Source organism: Solanum lycopersicum, chromosome 5 (assembly GCF_036512215.1).
Source record: "Solanum lycopersicum chromosome 5, SLM_r2.1".
Classification (NCBI taxonomy): Eukaryota; Viridiplantae; Streptophyta; class Magnoliopsida; order Solanales; family Solanaceae; genus Solanum; species Solanum lycopersicum.
In genome coordinates this window covers 67588089-67609680 of record NC_090804.1, presented here as the reverse complement: position 1 = coordinate 67609680, position 21592 = coordinate 67588089, and the positions used below count along the sequence as shown (strand labels likewise).

The window sequence follows — 21592 nt, the reverse complement described above, 5'->3', positions numbered from 1 at the left end:
ATAGGCGGAAACCACTAGACAGCAAATATAGTTGTACAAATTCTACTGCAGAGCTCTCTTGTTCATCAAAATCCCAATTCAATTTCCCCTTTAAATTCAATTCTGTTAACTGGATTTTCAAGAAACTCTGTACCCTGTAATGGTTTTGCTCGTTGAAGTTTACTGGAAAAAATTTGGATCAATTCGATGAAAAACCAGGTTTTTTTTCCTCTCTGCTTGTTTTCATGTTTTTAGCTGAGAATTACCTGTGGATCTTTTGAATTGAGTTTTTTTATAGGTTAATTGGTGTTGTGGGTTATGGTATTTGGTTCAGTGGGTGCTAAATTAGCTGAAAAAAACAGGAAAATGGATTTAAAAAAATATTTCATGTTCTAGTCTTGGTATATGTGATGGTAGTAGAAAATGTAGAGAATTTTAGTGGTAAAGAATCTATCTTTTTGAATGTTGGGTTGGGAGGGGTTGAAAATGGAGTGATATGGATACGTATAGTTGATTCTAACTTGTTTGGGGTTCAAGTGTGGTGTGTGGGACTGAGGTGTTCAATTGAGTGTTTTAAGGTTTGATTGGTGTTATGTGCTAATAGAGAATGTAGAGAAGTTTTAGTGGTAAAGAATCTAGCGTTATGAATGTTGGATTGGGAGGGGTTGAAAATGGAGTGATATGGATGAGGAGGACTCTATAGTCGATTCTAACTTGTTTGGGATGGTGTGTGGGGTTATGGGGCTATTGCTAATTTAGCTAGTCTTATTTGAGTCTTGTCATTGAACATTGGTGTTGGGGTTATGTTATTTGGTTTATTGGGTTCTCAATAAGATAGGAAAGATGGATACTTGTTGCTTCATCGGGCTTCGTCTGGATTCAGTAAATTGAGGAAATACGGTGCAATGAATGATTTTTCATGTTCTAGTCTTGATTTATGTTCTAGCAGAAAATGTGGAGAAGTTCTAATGTTAAAGAATCTAACATTTTGAATATTGGATTAGGACAGGTTGAAAATGGAGTGATATGGATAATGAGGATTCATATAGTCGATTCTAACTTGTTTGAGATTGAGGTGTCTTCTATTGTATTATGGCTATTGCATATTGCACAATTTAGCTAGTCTTATCTGAGTCTTGTCACTGAACATTGGTGTTGGTGGTTATGTTATTTGGTTTATTGGGTACTCAATAAGATGAGGAAAGATGGATAATTGTTGCTTCGTTGTGTTTCATTGGGGTATTGGGACGGATTGATAATGGAGTGATATGGATAATGAGGACTCATATAGTCTATTCTAACTTGTTTGAGATTGAGGTTTGGTCTGTGGTATTATGAGGCTACTGCGCAATTTAGCTAGTTTTATTTGAGTGTTGTCACTGACCATTTCGTTTAATTCACTTCCATTCCATACCATTACTTAGAGGAATTTTCAACGTTTTGGAAGTTGTTTACACATTTGTAACATATTCATCTGCACCCATCTTAAAACATCTTCACAATATAATCTCCCTTCGAAATTAAGAACCTCCTCTTCATGCCATGGGACGATAAGAATATCCACAGGAAAATCTTATAAATGGTTATGTCTTCTCTCTATATATATACATGTATATATTGGGATTAATCTCAGTCAGACTGTTTCCCTTTGGATTAAATTCACATTTAATTCAAAATTCTCTTACTACTTGTTTGGTATATTGTCAACGATGCTGGTTTCGACTGACAATTGATGAACTATGCCTTTTGATCTCTAGGTTCCATTCTCATGAGTTCAAATATATCAAGAAGGATCTTTAATGGAGCATTGTTCTGGAGAAAATGCTGATATAACTGAATGGGAGATTGACGACTATAAAGAAAAATCTTATGTAGAGCTGAAGTGTGGAAATCAATCTTTTAAGATATCAAATGTGGCTTACACTTGTCCCTATTGTCCAGAGAAAAGAGGGCGTCACCTTTTCTATGAAGATCTCTTGCAACATGCAAGTGGAATAGGAAAGTCTACAATACGAACTGCAAGAGATAGGGCCAAGCATCTTGCATTGGCCAAGTACTTGGAAAGCGACGTAGCAGGTGCAGTTGGTCCATCAAACTCTAGTAAAGAGCTGAAGAGTGGAACTCAGTCTTTTAGGATATCAGATGTAGCTTTTCCTTGCCCCTATTGTCCGGAGACAACAAAAAGAGATTTTTCTTATAAGGATCTCTTGCAGCATGCAAATGGAATAGGAAGCTCCAACTCTTTGAAGCGAACTGCAAGAGATAAGGCGGACCATCTTGCATTATTCAAACGCTTGGAAAGTGATGTAGCAGCTTCTACCAGTTCAGCAAAATCTTATGAAGAGCCGATGAGTAGAAATGAACCTAAGATATCAAATAGGACTTTTGCTTGTCCCTATTGTTCGGAGACAAGAGAAAGAAAATTTTCTTATAAGGATCTCTTGCAGCATGCAAATGGAATAGGAAGCTCCAAATCTATCAAGCGAAGTGCAAAAGATAAGGCGAACCATCTTGCATTAGTCAAGCACTTGGAAAATGATGTAGCAGGTTCTACCAGTTCATCAAAGTCTTATGAAGAGTGGAGTGGTTCTCTTAAGATATCAAATATGGCTTTTGCTTGCCCCTACTGTCCAGAAACAAGAAACAGACATTTTTCGTACATAGATCTCTTTCAGCATGTAAATAGTGTAGGAACCTGTAACTCTATAACGCGAACTGCAAGTGACAGGGCCAACCATCTTGCATTAGCCAAGTCCGTGGAAGATGATGTAGCAGCTGGTAAATTAAAATCTTATGAAGGGTTGAAGAGTGGAAATAACTCTTTAAAGATATCAGATGTGACTTCTGTTTGTGCCTATCCAGAGACGAGAAACAGAAATTCTCCGTACAAGGATCTGTTGCAGCATGCAAGTGGAGTAGGAAGCAGTAATTCTAAGAAGCAAACTGCAAGAGATAAAGGCGACCATTTTGCATATGCCAAGTACTTGGAAAGTGATGTAGCAAGTGCATCAAAATCTTATGAAGAGTCAGCAAGTGGAAAACACTCTTTTAACATGTCAGATAGGACTTATGCTTGTACCTATTGTCCAGAGACGAGAAACAGAGATTTTTCGTACAATGATCTCTGGCAGCATGCACATGGAGTAGGAAGCTGTGACTCTAAGAAACGAACTGCAACGGATAAGGCTAACCATCTTTCCTTGTCCAAGCACTTGCAAAATTTTGCCAAGTACTTGGAAGATGATGTATCGAGTGCTGCTAATGCATCAATGCCTTATGAAAGATTGAAGAGTGGTAATCACTCCTTTAACAATCCAGATGTGGCTTTTGCTTGCCCTTATTGTCCAGATACTAGAAACAAAGATTTTTCATACAAGGATCTCTTGCAGCATGCTGGCGGAGTAGGAAGCTGTAACTCTAAGAAGCGAACTGCAAGAGATAAGGCCAATCATCTTGCATTGGCCAAGTACTTGTCAAGTGATGTTGCAGGTGGTCCTGGTAAATCAATATCTTATGAAGAGTTGAAGAGTGGAAATAACTCTTTCAGCATACCAAATGGGGCTTATACTTTTGCCTATTGTCCAAAGAAAAGAAAGCAAGATTGTTTGTATAAGGATCTCATGCTGCATGTCAGTGAAGCAGGAAATTGTAGCTCCAATAAGCGAACTGCAAAAGATATTACATTTGCCAAGTTTTTCAGAAATGATGTAGCAGGTGCTGCCAGTCCATCAAAGCCTGATACTCTGGGTAATCCTCAGGTTGATTCCCTTGCAGATCACGATCTTTTGGAGATGTTTGTGTGGCCGTGGATTGGGGTTGTTGTGAACCTTCCCACTGAATTTAAGGATGGTCGCTATGTAGGAGAAAGTGGTTCTAATCTGAAGGATCAGTTGATAAGGAAAGGTTTCAATCCAACACGAGTGCGCACTCTTTGGAATGACCTAGGCCATTCTGGAATTGCTCTTGTTGAATTCAAGAAAAATTGGTTTGGGTTCAGCAATGCCATATCATTTGAGAAGGCCTACGTGGCCGATGATCATGGGAAGAAGAATTGGGAAGCCAATAATGACAAAAAATCTGATTTGTATGCTTGGATAGCTCGAGCTGATGATTATCAGGCCACTAATGTTGTTGGTGAAAAGCTCCGCAAAGTTGGAGACCTTAGAACTGTTTCTAGTATCATGGAAGAAGAATCTCGCAAGAATTGTACACTTGTTTCTAGTTTAACCAGTGCCATTGAAGTCAAGAAGTTGCACATAAAGGTGTTGGAGGACAAATTACGGGAGACTGTCCAGTCTGTCGAACAGTTGATTGTGGTGAATGCTAAACTCCGTCAAGCAAACAATGAAGGTTAGTGATTGCATGTGCGTCTATTAGAAACTTTGAACATTGTATATTTGATGCCCTAACATGCTTGCTTGTATGATTAGAAATAAAAAAGATCCAGTCAAGTGCGCGTGATCATTTCCAGCAGACATTTATTAATCATGAAAAGTTGAAGTTGCAAATGGAAACTCAAAAAAAGGAGCTTGATCGCCGACATGAAGAACTGCAGAAACGTGAAGCCCAAAATGAAATCGATAGGAAAAAACTATCTGAAGAAAATGAAAAGGTATACTTGTTTAATTGTTTCTATGCTGAATTAGATTTTGGTTTGATTTATCATTTGCAAAAATGAAAGATTAATTTTTAACAAAGTCTGAGAACTTATGTGATGGTTTAATGTTCGTATATGTTGGCGGATGTGCTAGTTGAAACTTTCTTAAAATATTCTAGTTAGGTTCACAACACCGAGCAAGAAGTAATGCAGGCATGGTTATAACAATTACTTAACATTCAAATTTAAAATACTTATTCAGGTTCCTGGCATCCATTTCTCTCCACTCTTTTTCTTCTTTCCACTTCCTCATACTTAAAAGAGCAATAGGCAAGCACTGGTTGATATGTATATGCTGTTCTTTGTTTTATTTGCATGTTAATTGAAAAAGAAAAAGTTTTTTAAAGAAGCATCTTTATGGAATAATTTGAGCATCACCTAAAGAACCAAGGACTCTTATGTGCCGATCTTTATTTGAATTGAAAATAGTTATCATGAAGTCTTCTTGTTGTTCCTCCAGAATGCTATCCTTAAAACATCCCTTAGTGCTGCGGTTGAAGAGCAAAAGAATGTTGATGCAAAAGTACTGAAATTGGCAGAAGAACTAAAGGTCTGTCTTTCAGGTTTCTCTTTTGCTTGTTATTGACATTATCTTAATGCTTATGTTAACATATTGCTAAGTTGCCATTTTTCTTTCTGCAGAAACAAAACGAGGAACTTCATAAGAGAATTGTTAAGCTTGAGAAACAACTCAATGCAAAACAAGCTAGTGAAACAGAATTAGAGCAATTGCGAGTGATTATTAAGCACATTGAAGAGGAAGGCGATCAGGAAGTTCTGGAAAACGTTGACACACATCTTAAATGTTTAAGAGAAAAGGAAGAAAAATATGAAGAATTAGTGTCATTGAACCAAACCTTAATTGTGAAGGAGCGAAAGAGCAATGATGAGCTGCAGGAAGCACTTAAAGAATTGGTTAATGTATGTAAGGAGGCCTACTATGGCTTGTTGTTTTACATGATATTGAGGAATGTATCTGATTGAAACTGTGAATAGCATGATCCAATAAAAAATACAAAGACTATTAATGATATATTGTCGCGTGTTTTTGAGGGTTTAGGTGGGGGAGTAGTATAACAACTCATGTCCTGAATTATGAGCTCATTCTGTCTACTTGAAGATACATGCACATTATACACTAGCCCTAAATGGTTTAAAGAATTACTTAAAAAATATTTGACAGGGTAGTATACTAAAATTTAGCTTTCCTTTTTCTGGATCAAAATCTGTTTTTGGTGGGTTGAGGAGTTTGGCTGGCTTCAGCCTTTACTGGAGAAGATTTGAGGAATTGACAATTAAATTTCTCTATAGGGCTTGAAGGAATTACCTAGAAGAGGTCCTATTGGTGTTAAGAGGATGGGAGAGCTCAACAGCAGACCATTCTTTGAAGCAGTGAAGAGGAGATATAATGAGGTAGACGCTGAGCAGATAGCTTCTGAGTTATGCTCGTTGTGGGAGGAGTACCTTAGAGACCCTGAGTGGCATCCCATTAAAGTTGTTGCCGTAAATGGGAAACATAAGGTATGCTTTTTTTTATTCTGGTTCATGACATCGAGTCTGTTTAAACTCATTTTTACTAATAAGAAGAACAATACTTTTGCTTCCATTTGTTTTAGTTTCTACCACGGATATGTTGTGATGTGTACTTTGGGAGTCTGATCATTTTTGTGAGAATATATACGATATATGACCAGTGTAATGGACACCTCATAGATATAACGTTCTGTGTGTCTTCTTCTGTTCCTATTGCATCTGTTTGGAACTTAATTTTAGTTTTTTTTCCTCATCTGTGGCATAGACATATAGGCTACTATTGGATATTGTTGGACGTCAGATTATGCATTTCAATTCGTCGCAAACCTGTGATTAGATTGTGGAATTCCTTTTGCTTTTTGTTAAAGACAAATAAGGTCCGTTACAAAAAAACAAATTCAAGAAAGTTGGTTCTTCTAACATACCGTGTAGAAAACTAGAAGTAAAGAACTATGTTGCGTGGACTCTTCACTTTCGGATGCCACACCCGTGTCGGATTCTCCAAAAATACACTACTTTTGGCGAATCCGACACGTGCCCCTTAACATTTTTGAAGAGTCCGAGCAACATAGGTAAAGAGTTTCCATAAAAAGAGAGATGATCTCTTTCAAACAGACTAGAAAGGAAAATAAGATAAATAAATTAAACAGATAAGAGTACTAAATAGATAGAGAAACACACTTTCTTCTTAACATTTAGCTATTTTCCCCATCGAGAAAGAGATTGAGGATACACGTGGGATTTGAAAAGAAAATGATTAGGTTTCGTGTCGTCACAAAGAACATAATAAAAACAAAGGAAGAAGGGTAAAATATACCCCTCAACTTTCATTTAATAGTTAGGTTAGGTTTATCGTACATTATACTATGGGCCTATTCATACCCCCGCCACCGTATGCAAACTTGTTACCCCTAACAGTGGCGGAGCCAGGATATCCGTTGAGGGGGTTTAAAAAAAACATGCTATATAGTGCTGACAAATAAACTGTACCAGACTTCAAGTTAAAACATTGAAAACTGTTGCTAGCCAGTTTCGAACCCGCGAGTCTACTAGTTTCTGAACCCCCATAGCCGCTGAATCAAGCCCCTTACTTGTGTTGAGGGGGGTCAATATTAAATATATAGACATAAAATACAGATTTGATCCTAAATACCCAGTATAATTTTTTCGATTGAGGGGGTTCCCTGAACTCCATGTAGATCCGCCCCTGCCCGTACCCCTACTTGGACGGAAACCCCGAAGTCAGCCCAAATTAACCCGAATTCTTAAAAACGATCCATTCCCAAATTGAAACCTATGGCCGACCCGACCCTCTATCTATCTTAACCTAAACAAATTTTACTCATTTCCAAAAGATTAAGCCTGTAAAGCTTAGTTGAAATAATACCTGGAATTGTACCTGAGAATGAATTATCGCTGAGATTAGGTGTTTAAAGAAGAGGGCATAAACGAAGAGAAGCAGGGATAAGAACTAGAGGAGCTGTTGTTGAAGAGTTGAAGTCCTCTAAGATTGGTATGAGTCCCAAAGTAGAAAGAAATGAACCACCAATAACATTATCATGTAGGCTGAGTTTTCTGAGATAAAAATTGTCCAATTCTTTCGGTAATGCTTCCACCTAGACCCCTCCGTTGAAGCTGGATTACAATGACTTGTCCTTGAGCACATTTAATACCAAGCCAACCACCAGAACAAGCTCCAAATCCATTGTCATTCCAGCTTCTCAAGAACCCTTTTCTTAAAAGGTTGAAGTGCTTGCAAATCTGCTGCAGTGATAATTATCGCGTCCCAATCTTGACCTGAAGCTGGCTGAATTCCAGAAATACTACTCATATAGAGGAAAACATAATTGAAGAAGCTTAGATAAATTTGGTACCTTTACAGCGTCTAGAAGAGATCCAGAGGGAAAAAAGGGCTCAAATGTCCATCAACGTAGATCATATCCTTTGGAAGTTCTTTTGGAAATGGATTAAATTTGTTTGGGTTAAGATAGATAGAAGGTCGGGAATGGGTCGTTTTAAAGAAATTCATGTTAATTTGAGCTGATTTGGGGTTTCAGTCCAAGTAGGGGTTTCGGTGGCATGTTTGCAGATGGCGAGTGTATGATTAGCGGTATAGTATAATGGAGGTTAAACCTAACTATTCAATGAGAGTTTATTGGTATTTTTACCCTTCTCCCTATTTGTAGAAAACGTGTAAGCAATGAAAAAATTCAATTATGAGAGTCTTGATCTTCTCATTTAAGAATATGCAATTCCTCCTGAGTGAAGTTGTTGGGGGAAGAAATAAGTATAACTAGGTAGTTAACTCCAGAAATGTCTCCCGTGCCACGTAAATTGAGACAAAAGGAGTAACAACGGCCCCATATATCTAATGTATATATATATATGTATCATGCATCGTTATAGGTTAGAATATTCTAGAATGTATACTGTATGCATTTATTACTGTCTGAATAAAAAAGGAAATAAAACACACTTCAATTTCTCGCTTGATCTATTTCTCACCAGTTTTTTCTATACCAAACGCTTTATTATATGTTAAAATACTGTTGATGCTGTTTCAGGCTGTAATAGACGATGAAGATGAAAAACTGAAAGAGCTGAAGAGAACTTACGGTGAGGATGTGTATAAAGCTGTTACAACCGCTTTGACTGAGATTAATGTATATAACCCAAGTGGAGGATACATCATTTCGAAGTTGTGGAATTATGAAACTGGTGAGAAAGCTACTCTGCAAGACGGAGTTACTGTGCTACTAAACCTCTGGAAAAAGAAAATGACACTCAACTGAATGTCATTAGGTACCACCTTTCTCTTGCTACGATATTTTTCATCGCTAACAACTTCACATTTGAAGGATATGAGTTTGAACACCAAATATCGAAAGTAGACAAAAAGAAAATGATTACAGCGGAATACCTGGTATAGAAATACAAAAATATCATTTTCATAGCATTTATTTCCAGCTGAAACTCTGCTTTTCTCTTTTTGTATATGCTCTTCTATGTGATTAGTTTTCTGGATACTCCAATGCTCTGCTTAGACATAACGTCATGTGAACGTTACATTCCATTTTACTAGAGGTGGATCTAGGATTTGAACTGTATTGGTTTTGAATTGTAGGATAGTGACCCCCGTTCTAGTAGTTGTGTTCGAAATTTAATTTGTGTACATATTTAGTGGATTTCCTAGTACATATATACAACGTTTGAGTCAAAGTTTAACGTGAGGTCTACCTCTACCCTTGCATTAGAGCTCGTTTATTTGCATAAGGTTGATGCCCTTCGCCATGTTTTTGCTTCTCCATATTTAGGAAAGTGCTTTCTCAGATAAATTCATAACAATGTCTCGAATAGGCTGGTTTTCTGATCAGCTCAGTATATGTTTTTTATTTTTAGTAAAGGTTAGAGGAGCATTGGAAAATATGAAGCCTAAGTTGGTGAGGAGCACGAGCTGCTTAAACACAGGTTGGTTGTTTTCTTGATTCGAGTGTGTAAGTTTATCGATTGATTAGATGAATTTGAATAGAGATGCAGTAACACTATGGTTCTTTTGCAGAAAAAATAGATGTTCAGTACCCAGACAAAGAGTTGATTGAAGATGATTTACAAACATAAGTTGAAGTTCAAAACATTCAATAATTGCCATTAGAATATAGATCTTAATCTTATCTTTTTAGTCTTCTAATTTTCTTAGAAAATTTGTTTGATGTAACAATATCTATGGAGTATCATGTTGTTCTTGTTAGAGATTTACATGCCAACAGAAAAAAATGTTGAGAACTCGTGCTAGATAATCCTTTTCGTTATATTTGATTGAAATGTGTTCAAATGGGACGACATGGATAATGAGTATTCATAAGGTCGATCCCACTAATGCATTTGCATTATGTTAGGTTGTCTACGTCACTCTCCTTGGAGTGTGGCCTTTCCCTGGACCAGGCTAACATGAGATGCTTTGTGCATCGAACTGTCCTTTTATAAGGTCGATCCCAACAAGGTTGGGATTGAGGTATGGTTGTTACTATTTGTAGAAAACTTAGATGAATGGTTTCTCTATGGTTTAGCCTTAGAAAAGCTCCACATTTCTCTTTTTCATTTTTTTGCCTTTTAAAGAGGAACATGTTAGGTTGTTGTGCCGTCTTTTTCCGAACCCTATTAACGTTGGATGCTTTGTTCATCGGTTAACGTTGGATGTTTTGTTCACCGAGTTAACGAGGAAAATGTGCTACTATTCTATATCAATAACTACTTACCATCGGTTTAAACCTTAATGAATATAGTTACTCGGTATCTGTGTGTTGATAAATAGTTATTTCTTTTTGAAATTAATTAAGGTGCGTGTAAGATGACTCAGATACGATAGGAAATAGAGCAAATCATAGAAGAAAGTGAGTTTTTTGGTGGGTAGGTGAGTGATTTTTTCCCTTTTTTTTAAAAAAAAAAATTTCTCCTCAAATTAACTTAGCATCTTATCTTAAAAAGTCTTTGGGTTCAATTATTCCTTTATAAATTATTTTATTTAGACTCTTTACATGTGATAGCAATTTTAGTGGTGTAAATTATATTAGGTTTGACTTAAAATTCAATTCAACAAAATGAAAGAAAAAGAATAGAATCTTCGGTTAACGTTTGATCATAAATTTTTTAAATTTTATCCTTAAATATCTGTTTGATCATGAAATTTGATTAAATTTTATTAATATTTTCAAGTTTCTAAAATTGGTCGGGTATTTTTACTCATAAAACCTAAAAGTTTAAATTTTATTGTTAAAATTTATGGTCAAACAAAAGCTTAAAGTATTTTTTTTAGTAATAGTAATTCGATGTTCCAAGACAAAAATTTTAGCTTTTGTTAACAAAAATTTAAATTAATCAAATTAGTAAATTTCGAATAACGATCGATGAACATTTAAAATATTATTTTAAAGGAAATAGAATAAGGAGAGAAAGGTACAAGTAAGCTATATATAACTAATAGCCACTTTTGTCCACTCATTTATTTTAGTAGCTTCTAGGCTTGTGGGTGGATATAATTCTTTATAATTGAAAATTTTTAAAATATATAAGATTTACATTTTTTTTTTCATTTTTTTTCTTCATATATGATCTTATTTAATCAAATATACAAATTATAATAACTTATTCGTACAATGAATATTATCATTTCTTTAATTAAAAGTCTTGAGTTCGAATCATGTAAAAAAAAAATTATCAAAATTTTTTTATGTTTAATGTGACTTTTGTTTTTGCGTAAATTTAAATTTAATCATATCAAATATCGAGTGAAATTTTTATTAGAATAACTATTTTTTATTTTATGCTTTTTCCATGAATTGTGATTGAGACCTTCACGTAAAGTATTCTTTTATGCTTTTCCTAATGGATTAAATCCCATTGCTTAATTCATTTTAGAGTATTTTTTTTTTCTTTTTTTCTTACATTATTGGTATGGACATAAAAATTATAAATTTTTTAAAAATAAAATATTATTTAAAAATTTGTATTTAGAAATAAGTATAAATTATATTTTTCTATGAATTTTCGTTGTGATGACTTTCTGTTTTTATCACCTCTTTCGCGAGCTTTTCATTTTTTTGATCTGTTGATGACTCGAATCTACAGTCTTAAGATTGAAAGTGAAAAATGTTTATCATATGAAAAATATTCTTGTCACTTTTTTTGCGAGTAATTTAAAGTAAAAAATAACTTTTTAGGGTTTTTCGATTTGGATTTTAATTTTTGGAAAAAAAAAATTGTAATAAAATTTTGAGATAATGAAAATTATGTATGGCCAAGGCACTAAATTTTATATTCAAAAAAATAGATAAAAACAAAAGAAGAGAATATACCAAAGTCCATAATTATATGCCACAAAAACTTTTATGGGTTTGGATGGGGTAGACCATGACCTCATTGGTTTTATATTGACCATCAAATATAGTTTTTTTTTTTTATATATAAAAAATGACATTATAATATTTAATTTATAATTTAACTATGATAATATACTTCGTTATAAATATTAAGTGCGAATAAATTTCACTGTTAAATATATTTATATTTTTAAGCAAAGATTTTTGCTTCATTCCATAAGAATTCAGATTAATAAGGTGCCAAAAAGTCAAACATCAGAATTATGCTAATTATGTATATATATTTATTGTAATTAATTGACAAATTAGAGTAAAAATAAATATTTAATTCACTAAAGTCAAAATGTGAGTATATTCATGCTCTTTTAAATGTGTCATCGATAAATCCAATGTTGTAAATAACAATAAAACTCAAAAATTTATAGTTCTTTAAATTTATATGAAACCCAAAATTAAATACACAAAAATGATAAATAGATAAAATAGAGGTCAATTCAACCACCACGTGCCTATTGAATTCATTGTTTTTTTTTCTTAATAAAATTCACTATATAAATATTCGAATTGAATTTATAATTTAAAGTAAGTAAATTCAGAATAAGTTATTATGATCTCATTATAGTATATAATGTAATAATTTTTATATATGCATTCAACATGTATATTAGAAAAAAATAATAATTAAGTTAATCTTTTCTGTTTTAACTTATAAAATCGTCTTAGAATCAAAAAAATAGTTGAAGCAACTTATTACACCAAAAAAAGATATATTTAATAGAGTAAAAGTACCCTATAAATATAATTAAACTTACTTATAATAACACCTTAATAAAAAGAATATGCTATTTTTTAAATTTGTGTTTGTTTATCTTATCACTTTTGATCATGGATTTAGAAATTTATGTTTAAACAGATATTTTAAATTTAAATTTTTGATATACGACTTACATAATATAGTATTAGAAAATAATTTATAATATATAAAATTAATCGAAATGTAGGTAAATTAATTGGAATAATTATTTTAAAGAAAAAGTGTTGAGTCAATTGTAAATTATAAACGTGGCATGATATAAAATAATGGTGACGTACCTAATATTATCTCCCTTTGACGAGTCATTTGATTTTTCAAAATTAAAAAGTAAACTAATTAGCAGCCATTATAAGAGATTTAAATTAGTTAATTTAATTAGGCATCTTTGATTGGAAGTACAAAAATATCAATTATTTCACCACACATTCGTATTAATTGAAATTTAAATGACTTAAATTTAATAAATTTGAAGTAATAATATCTTAGAAAGATTGAAACTACAAAAATATCAAAAAATTTTAATCACACATTCATATTAATTGAAATTTAAATGACTTAAATTTAATAAATTTGAAGTAATAATATCTTAGAAAGATTGAAATTACAAAAATATCAAAAAAATTTAATCACACATTCATATTAATTGAAATTTAAATGACTTAAATTTAATAAACTTGAAGAGATATAACATCTTATTTTTTCTATTATGGTAAGGATTTTTTAAAGTTAATTAATATGTGTTTTACTTTATTAAATCATAAAATAATAAAAATTACATTAATTTAGTGTAAACACTCGATGCAGATAAATTTTTTTCATCTTTTTACTCATAAGTCACAATCACTAATATTTAGATGTATAGTAGATAAATAAAGTAGTTAAATTTTGAACTAAGAAACCTCGATGAATTTTGAGCTCCTAAATTATTAAATCAATCTCTAATTTTATGTTATATATATATATTACCAATTCAATTATTTTGATATCCCTTTGTTTCGATTTATTTGACTTACATTTCTTTTTAGTTTTATCCAAAAAAGAATGAAAACTATATAATACCTATTTTACTCTTAATAAACTAATTTACAGTCATATAAATTTCTATCTTTTATTTTGAACCCCAAATTTAAGAGTTTTCTTTTTTAAAAAAAACTTCGTAAGTTAAAATATCACACATAAAATATAATTTTGAAAATATATTATACCAACTCAGTCATTTTTACGAATTAGAATTCGTAAGGAATTGTTTGTTTTGGTTTTCTAATTGATAAGATTCCAATGAGCGTGGTCCTACTTTTATATTAATTAATTCAATCATTTTCCTCTTTTTGTGGGGTCATAATAAACTCTTTGGTATTTCCCCTCTTATGATTTTGACATGCATTAAAAATAATTACTTTAATAATACTCATTAATTAAGAATATTATCTCACTATTTATTTATTTTTTAATATATAGTTTTTCAGCTTTAGTTTATTCAAGAAATATGAATATGAGTTTAAAATATTTTGTTCGAATCATTTATTAATTAATAGATAAAAGAAAAATTCAATCCTTTTCTAAAAAAACACTTATTTTAAATTGAATTTTAAAAGGCTAAAAATTGACTTATCATAAATCAAATGAAATAAGGTTATTTAGTTTATGTATATATAATTGATCAATTACAAATTTCAACAAATAAAGAGAACTAAAAGATACATGATATTTGACATGATTTGATAATTATAAGAAATTTAATTATTTTTTTTTATAATTATAAGAGTTAAACCTTTAATAAAAGAAAAAAAAATATATAAAATAGGCCTTTTTAAAAAAATACAAAGATACACGTGGTGGAAGGAAGAACCTATACTAAGTAAAAATATATATAAACTGCGATAGAATGATTAAATTTTTTTTTATTTTCTATCAGAAATTTTAAATTTAAACTTGTGAAAAGAAAATAAATTTTATTAAAATTATCTATATAAAAATAAGCTTTATAATATACGATTAAAATATAATTAATTTTTAATATGAATATCGAACACGAAATGAAAAAACGAAAAGTAGAGATGGGGTGATGAGAGAATAGTGGTGGTGAGTGAAGGAGAAGGGTTAAGATATAGTTGGTCTACACCCCTTTAACTCATTTGACACTCATGTCCTTTTAACCAAAGTGGTCCCGTTTTGTCTTTAATTTTAAATATAAAAAATAAAATTTAATTTAATTTTTGAAATTTGTATTTGAGTTCGATAAATTTAAATAGGTATATGATATTGTTTTTTATCAAAATTCTTTTTTATAATCAAAGCTTGAAATCAGAAATTCTAATGTATCATATCCAACATTCAAGTAAGATAATAATAGTAGAATTTAAGTTATATACATTTTATAACTCTATTTTTAAATAATATAAATATTTTATTATAAAATTATTATAATAAAATTGAAAATAAAGATATAAGCACAATATTATAAATCATAAAAGAAATTAGTATCACAAAAGGAATTATCAAGGGAGATCTCTTTGAAATATTATTTGATTGAACATGAATTTTGAAAAAAGGAAGTAATATTTTTTGAGATGTTGATCTAAAATAAATTTTAAATAGTTTTGTGAATTAAATAATCTTATTAAAAATAAAATATTTTTTAAATTTTAAATCACTTTTAGATATAAAAATAATTCCTTTTATTATCTTTTAATAGTCCTTACTGATTTAGCACTCTCCTTTAAGAAATAATTTAAATATATGTAGCTTTTGTAATAGAATAATTGGTTATATTTTGATCAGAATTGATATTCTTAAATAAATAAAATTAAGAAAATTACGTAACTATCACATATAAAAAGTGTGAGTTTTTATAAAGACTTTTAAGATGATAAATTTAAAATAAAATTGAGTTTAATCTTCTTCGATCCACCTAATTTGACAAAAAATTTACGATAATTTATGAGATAACATAAAAGTACATATTCTTAAAAGATAGATAAATACATAAAACAATATTTCTATATACGCACCAAAACATTTAAAATGAGAGTGTCCTTTTATTAGAATAAAGTTATTTTACTAAATTAGTCATAATAACTATATTTTAGAAATAAACTAGTGGTATTATATGTATAGTTATTTAATGTTTTTTCTAAAAACGAAAAATAATTTATATTTGATATTAATATTAGATTTTGATTACTTTGAATACGCTTTTTATAATTTTTGTATGATAGAAAAGAAAGATAATCTTATTAAAAAAAATTTAAAATAATTTTTATTGTGGGTGGGTAGGGTGGGGGGTGGGGGTGGGGGGCTAAGGTGGGGGTGGGGTAGAAATAGTACAAAAGAGAGAGAAGAGAGAAGGGGGTTTTACCAAACCCAGAGGTTTTTCAATCCTGTCCACAATTTCACTTACCCAACAAGAAAAAGTAAATAAAAAGTGTTGTAACAAACAAGTACAAATTCTTCTTCTTCTTCTTCATTTTTAGCATTTTTTTTTATGGCTTGAAAATTCATAATTCTCATACAAAATTCATAGATTTCTACTCAGGTAATTTTTTCTATTTTTTTTTTGGTATTTTATGCTCTGTTTTTTGGATTTTTTTTTGAAATTTTGTTGGATGCAGTTTTTTGTGTTGTTTTCAACAAGGGTTTGATGGGTTTTTATGGTGATGGAGATTGGTTGAGTTTTCCGGTGAAAATTCAGGTTGATCACAGGGAGATCTGATCGGATTTGATGAATTTTGTTTGGTTTTCAGTTAGATTGTCTGGAATTTGATGTTGTTAAGTGAAAATTTGTTGAAATGATTGAATTTGGGTGAGAATTGGAACTGGGTTTGATTTTTTAGTTATTATCGGTGAATCGAAAATGAAGTAGAATAGATATTAGTTTTGATTGAGGTGTAGTTTTGTTGGTTGGATCAAAAGTTAAAATTTTGTGTTTTTATTCTGAATTGTTGCTGATTGAAATTTGGGTTTGTAGAGATGGATCTCTTATACAGAATGGGATGTTTTTCTTTAGTGTTCTGGTGAAAGTTTTGGTTTTTTTTTGTTGTTATGCTGATACCTTCTTTCGAGAACAGTGATTGATCTTATTCGAGTTGTATAGTAAGCATTTTTGTATATATATATATACTCGTGGCTAGTAGAAGGATCTCGGATTCTGCATATATTGATGTTGGTTCAGATGTATGGTTTCCTTGTATTTGTGGATCAGCTAAGTGCATTTGGAAAATACAACAATGTATATGGTGTAATCCCACAAGTGGGGTTCGAGGAGGTGTAGGGTGTAGGCAGACCTTACTCCTTCCTTTGTAGGGGGTAGAGAGATTGTGTAGACACTCGGCTTATGTGAAAAATTATGTTTGCTTTATGTAATGATATTACATTTTTTTATGTGCCTTTGTATTTGTAGTCACTTAAAGTTTTCAACTTTTGAACATTGCGATGATGTATATGTTGTCTTTGGTCAATGCTTATTGTATGATGATTGATGAAAACTTTTTTTTTGGTGTAGATTGGTGAAATCAGTGACATTGGTTTATTGCATCGGGTGATCACTTGTTGGCATGCTTCTGAAGATATGGTGTATAAGAAGAAGTTAGATTTTGGTTTCAATGGCTTTCAAGTTCCAGTTATACCTAAAGCTCCTAGATCAGTTAGAGTAAGGATGCTGAAATTGTTAATTGTCTGATCTTTTACAAGTCTTGTATTTATATACTTTTCTAAATATCGTCTGCGATTCTGAATCATTTCAGAGGAGACGTTCCTGTAAAAAATTGGATGATGATCAAATTTGTGCATTTGAATTATTGGCGGCTGTTGCCGGGAAGCTTTTACTGGAGAGCGAAAGCTCTACTTCCAGTAATGCAGCAGAAGGGAAAAATGAAATTGCTGATGGCAGGGATGGTATTAAAAGCGAACAAGTGGAAGAAGGTAAAGCTGTGAAATCAGAGTGCCTTGACCAGGGGAGTTGTGTAGAAAGCGACTATTTACCCGACACTGCAGTCCAAGATCAGAATTTGAAACATGGTTTCGATAAACCTCATCATGCAGAAAATAATTATTTCTTGGAGCATACTTCTACTGTTATAGGTTCTGACGCTGACTTGAAGTTGGAAAACTGCAAGGAGGTCAATATAACTGATGGAAAATTCCACCACAAAATTGAAGGTGGATCCTCTAGTCTCGAGGATCCATGTGATAGTAAAATCAGGACAGGAACCCAAAAGCACTTAGATGATGACAGCAAACAGATTGAAGACGTAACTGTGACTAACACTTGTAGTGTAAAGAATCCAATCAAAGAATGTGTTAATAACAGTGGCTTGTTTAACTCAGATGGTAGTGTACAGTTACCCTTGTACAGGGATTCGGTTCCTAGTGCTTCTTTTGTAAAGCAAAGGAACAGTGTAAAGTTAGGTGTTAGAGATGATGACGAAAATTCTTTTGACTGCTATAGATATAGCACCAAGTTAAGGGCCTTTAGGACGACATCACGACTTGGATACAGAAGAATAAGGAAGATGCTGAAATCACGACACTGGAAAGTGGCTCCCAAGTTGAAGGAATATGAGCGATCTTACACAAGTAAGTGTAGAATATACCTGACACCTCCGAAATTTTGGCAGCTTAAGCTTTTCTTGTACATGTTTCTATTGTCACTTCATGTCATTTTCTAACTACATGGATTTGGTGGTTTAGATGGTGGAATGGAGTCCTTTTACCTCAGTAGGAAAAGTGTACGTGCACGCAAGAGATGCCAACTTGAAGTTCCTTCCAAGAGACGGAAATTGAGCAACCATGGCTTTGCTGTTGCATATTACCAGGAGGCCAGTAGCGAAAGCGTTACAAATTCACCTGACAAGGAAATCAAACGAGACATTAGTACCTCGCATGCCATCCCGCCGAGAGGTCAATACTTTACTATTGACCTTGAAATTGAAGGTCCTGGTGATTTATGTAGTCATACTAAGTAATATTCTGTATTGCTTTACAGGAACTGCTGATCCAGCTTCAGTTAACAATCATCACAAGAAGGACCCTAATGGTAAGGGATTTTTGATTTCATCTGTTTGTTAAATTTTCCCTCGTTGATACCTTGCATATTTATCTTCTATAGAACTTCTAACTTGAGTCCAATATATCCTTTCAGTTAAATTTAGCATCAAGTCTTTCAAGGTGCCAGAGCTTTACATAGAGGTTCCTGAAACTGCAACAGTTGGCTCTCTGAAGGTATTCAGGGTGTCCTCTTTTACTCCTCCTCTGTTGAATTCAATAGTCCCCCACCTCCCTAGGTTGACTAAGAAACTTCAGTTGACGATTTCTGCTTTGCTGAATGTTGAAAATTATTGTTCTTGCTGCATCTGTCAGTCAATATAGTTATTCATTTAATCTTTCTCGTCATTTAGTATGTCTCTGAAGCCGCTTAATTAAGAATTCTCTGATATGCAGAAAGCTTGCATTAAATGAAGGAATGATAATGTTGGCAGTTGTAACTAATTGATTTGTGATGATGTTAGAAAGTTTTGTTTTTTTTTAGAATTGGAAGTTCTCGAAGCTAAGTGCTAATTTTCTTATGCAGAGAACGGTTATGGAGGCAGTTACAGCTATATTGGAAAGTGGATTACGGGTTGGGGTGGTTCTCCAGGGAAAGAAGGTCAGAGATGACAATAGAACTCTGGAGCAGGCTGGCATTTCCCAGAATGGCAACCTCGATAATTTGGGTTTCACTTTGGAGCCTAGATTCACCCAAGTTTCTCCATCATCATCTCCTAATAAACTTCCGGCTTCATCAACATATGTTGCAGATCAGGAACTAACAAGGTATGATCGAAGAGTTCAGCACTCCTATGATTTCAACTAGTGTGTTGCTTTGGAAAGAAATGCTAGTTGCAAAACCACCATTTATGAAATTGACTGGGTTTAGACTAATTAGTTATATTTATGCTCAGGCGGCGACCTAGTCCTATAATGGAATTTGGGATTCACAATGCTTCAGCAGACCCTCTAGAGACTGATATGTGCAAGTACAGCGAGAATAACCATCCATCAGAGCTATCGCCTACAAATCCTATTGATTCATCAACCGATGTATCTATTCCAGATTCTAGAGCCTTGGTGATAGTCCCTTCAGTTAATGCAGAGGCACTTGCTATGGTTCCGCTGAACCATAAAAGTAAACGTTCTGAACTTTCACAACGTAGAATACGGAGACCATTCTCAGTTGCAGAAGTAGAAGCACTAGTTGAAGCTGTGGAGCATCTTGGAACTGGAAGGTACGAGAACTTCAAAATCCTCTTTGCTAGCAAAACAAATTGTCCGCTAGAGAACTGCATTTCTGATAATTTCTGATAATCAGGTGGCGTGATGTTAAAATGCGTGCTTTCGATAATGCTGATCATCGAACTTATGTTGACTTGAAGGTTAGACATCTTATTGGTGCTATTATTGTTTCTGAGGATTCTAATGAGCAAGAACGTGTGTTCCTTTTCCATGCATTATGCCAGTTCTTGAGAAATTAATTTTTTAGAATCCTTGATGTTATCACATATTGTTCTTAGCAAATAATGCTCATGGTCTCATTATCATTTGGAGTTCGCATCCCACGTCTTAGATACACCTCTGCTTCAATTTTTATGGCACTGTTTTCTTTTTAGTCCGTTTAAAAAGAATGTTACGAAACGAGACATTTTGAAAATCAGTAACTTCCCCAAAATTTCCGTTCTTACCCTTACAAGATATGCTGTTAGAGCCATGTGTATGTCATGACATGTGTTAGACCGTAAAATTCCGCTATGTAAAATGAAATGGAAGGAGTATTAGTAACTCAAGAAAAGGTCTCTCGTCATGTGACAAGATGCTTTACATATTTTGACAATCCATAGATTTATTATATTGTAAATTGTTGTTATAATGGCTTAATGAATCTAATGACAGCTATGAATGATTGCCTAGAAAGCAAAAGTGGGAACATATGAGTTGTTCTAGATAAGAGCATAGATCTCACTAATTTTTTAGTCTTTGTTTAGCAAATGGTAATCATTGTTCCCATCATCCATGTGATGTGTGGTGCTTTGTTTATGTAGGATAAATGGAAGACATTAGTACATACAGCAAGCATTGCCCCGCAACAACGAAGAGGCGAGCCCGTTCCCCAGGAACTTCTGGACAGAGTCTTAGCTGCTCATGCTTACTGGTCTCAACAACAGGGGAAACATCACGCTGAACTTCTAAAAACTCCAGATGCAAAAGCACAGAAAGTTAGCGCTTGAAGGAATTCGTCGAATTGTCAATGATGTAAAGAAACTATTATATTAGGGTAACACGAAGAGCACGACGAGGAAACTGTATAAAAGGATTCGTTCTGTTTCTCGTCAACTCGGTTAGACTCACTGATTTGTTGCCTTACAACAGTTGTGACTTTGTAAATTGCTTCAGGAATAAAGCTGTGGTAACCAGCACATGTCTCTTAGGGTTTACTTTGTTTCTGTTTGGTTCTTTCATTTGGTGTTATTAGGGTTATGGAAAGAATCAAATGTGTATTAAATATGTACATTACTAGTACTTCCAATTGATTTTCTAGTGTAATTTCACTATTGTATGCAACTCTTATGATATTTAGTTGAATCTCATTTCAAGTGTTTTGTTATTAAGTATGCACATATATAAGATAATATTGCGTACAATAGAGTCGATGTGATTCCATTCTCTCTCTTATACTTTGAGCCCCGAAAAGTTAAAGTGCAT

The 21592-nt window shown here is 32.8% G+C and overlaps 2 protein-coding genes across 4 annotated transcripts; both read left to right on the top strand.

The window, feature by feature from the left end:
- LOC101265733 (protein INVOLVED IN DE NOVO 2) lies at positions 1-9637 on the top strand. 3 transcript variants are annotated; one of them, XR_003247004.2, is made up of 8 exons: positions 1-198; positions 1737-4329; positions 4410-4591; positions 5097-5186; positions 5279-5557; positions 5948-6157; positions 8734-9092; positions 9569-9637. XR_003247004.2 is itself a non-coding variant. In XM_069298598.1 (8 exons), the coding sequence occupies exons 2-7, from the start codon at positions 1779-1781 to the stop codon at positions 8959-8961; spliced, it is 3540 nt and encodes a 1179-aa protein (XP_069154699.1). In that variant the 5' UTR covers positions 3-198; positions 1737-1778; the 3' UTR covers positions 8962-8971; positions 9574-9637. The 3 variants fall into 3 exon arrangements, 2 of the variants coding, with proteins under 2 accessions (XP_069154699.1, XP_025887050.1); XM_069298598.1 differs by having other exon boundaries at positions 3-198; positions 8734-8971; positions 9574-9637; XM_026031265.2 differs by having other exon boundaries at positions 3-198; positions 8734-8971.
- Positions 9638-16215: 6578 nt separating this feature from the next.
- On the top strand, positions 16216-21154 carry TBP1 (telomere binding protein). Its single transcript, NM_001246925.2, has 10 exons — positions 16216-16394; positions 17361-17507; positions 17602-18433; positions 18548-18757; positions 18843-18893; positions 18999-19078; positions 19428-19669; positions 19798-20121; positions 20205-20268; positions 20932-21154. Exons 2-10 carry the CDS (start codon positions 17427-17429, stop codon positions 21115-21117), a joined length of 2070 nt encoding a protein of 689 aa, NP_001233854.2. The 5' UTR covers positions 16216-16394; positions 17361-17426; the 3' UTR covers positions 21118-21154.
- Positions 21155-21592: the final 438 nt, after the last annotated feature.

Excerpts from the sequence above, each read along its gene's own strand:
- LOC101265733 (XM_069298598.1), top strand. The coding sequence starts at position 1,779 with ATGGAGCATTGTTCTGGAGAAAATGCTGATATAACTGAATGGGAGATT. Across the intron at positions 4,330-4,409 it reads CCGTCAAGCAAACAATGAAG|AAATAAAAAAGATCCAGTCA; the intron begins GTTAGTGATTGC and ends TTGTATGATTAG. Across the intron at positions 6,158-8,733 it reads CCGTAAATGGGAAACATAAG|GCTGTAATAGACGATGAAGA; the intron begins GTATGCTTTTTT and ends ATGCTGTTTCAG.
- TBP1 (NM_001246925.2), top strand. The coding sequence starts at position 17,427 with ATGGTGTATAAGAAGAAGTTAGATTTTGGTTTCAATGGCTTTCAAGTT. Across the intron at positions 18,758-18,842 it reads GCATGCCATCCCGCCGAGAG|GAACTGCTGATCCAGCTTCA; the intron begins GTCAATACTTTA and ends ATTGCTTTACAG. Across the intron at positions 20,269-20,931 it reads GAACTTATGTTGACTTGAAG|GATAAATGGAAGACATTAGT; the intron begins GTTAGACATCTT and ends TTGTTTATGTAG.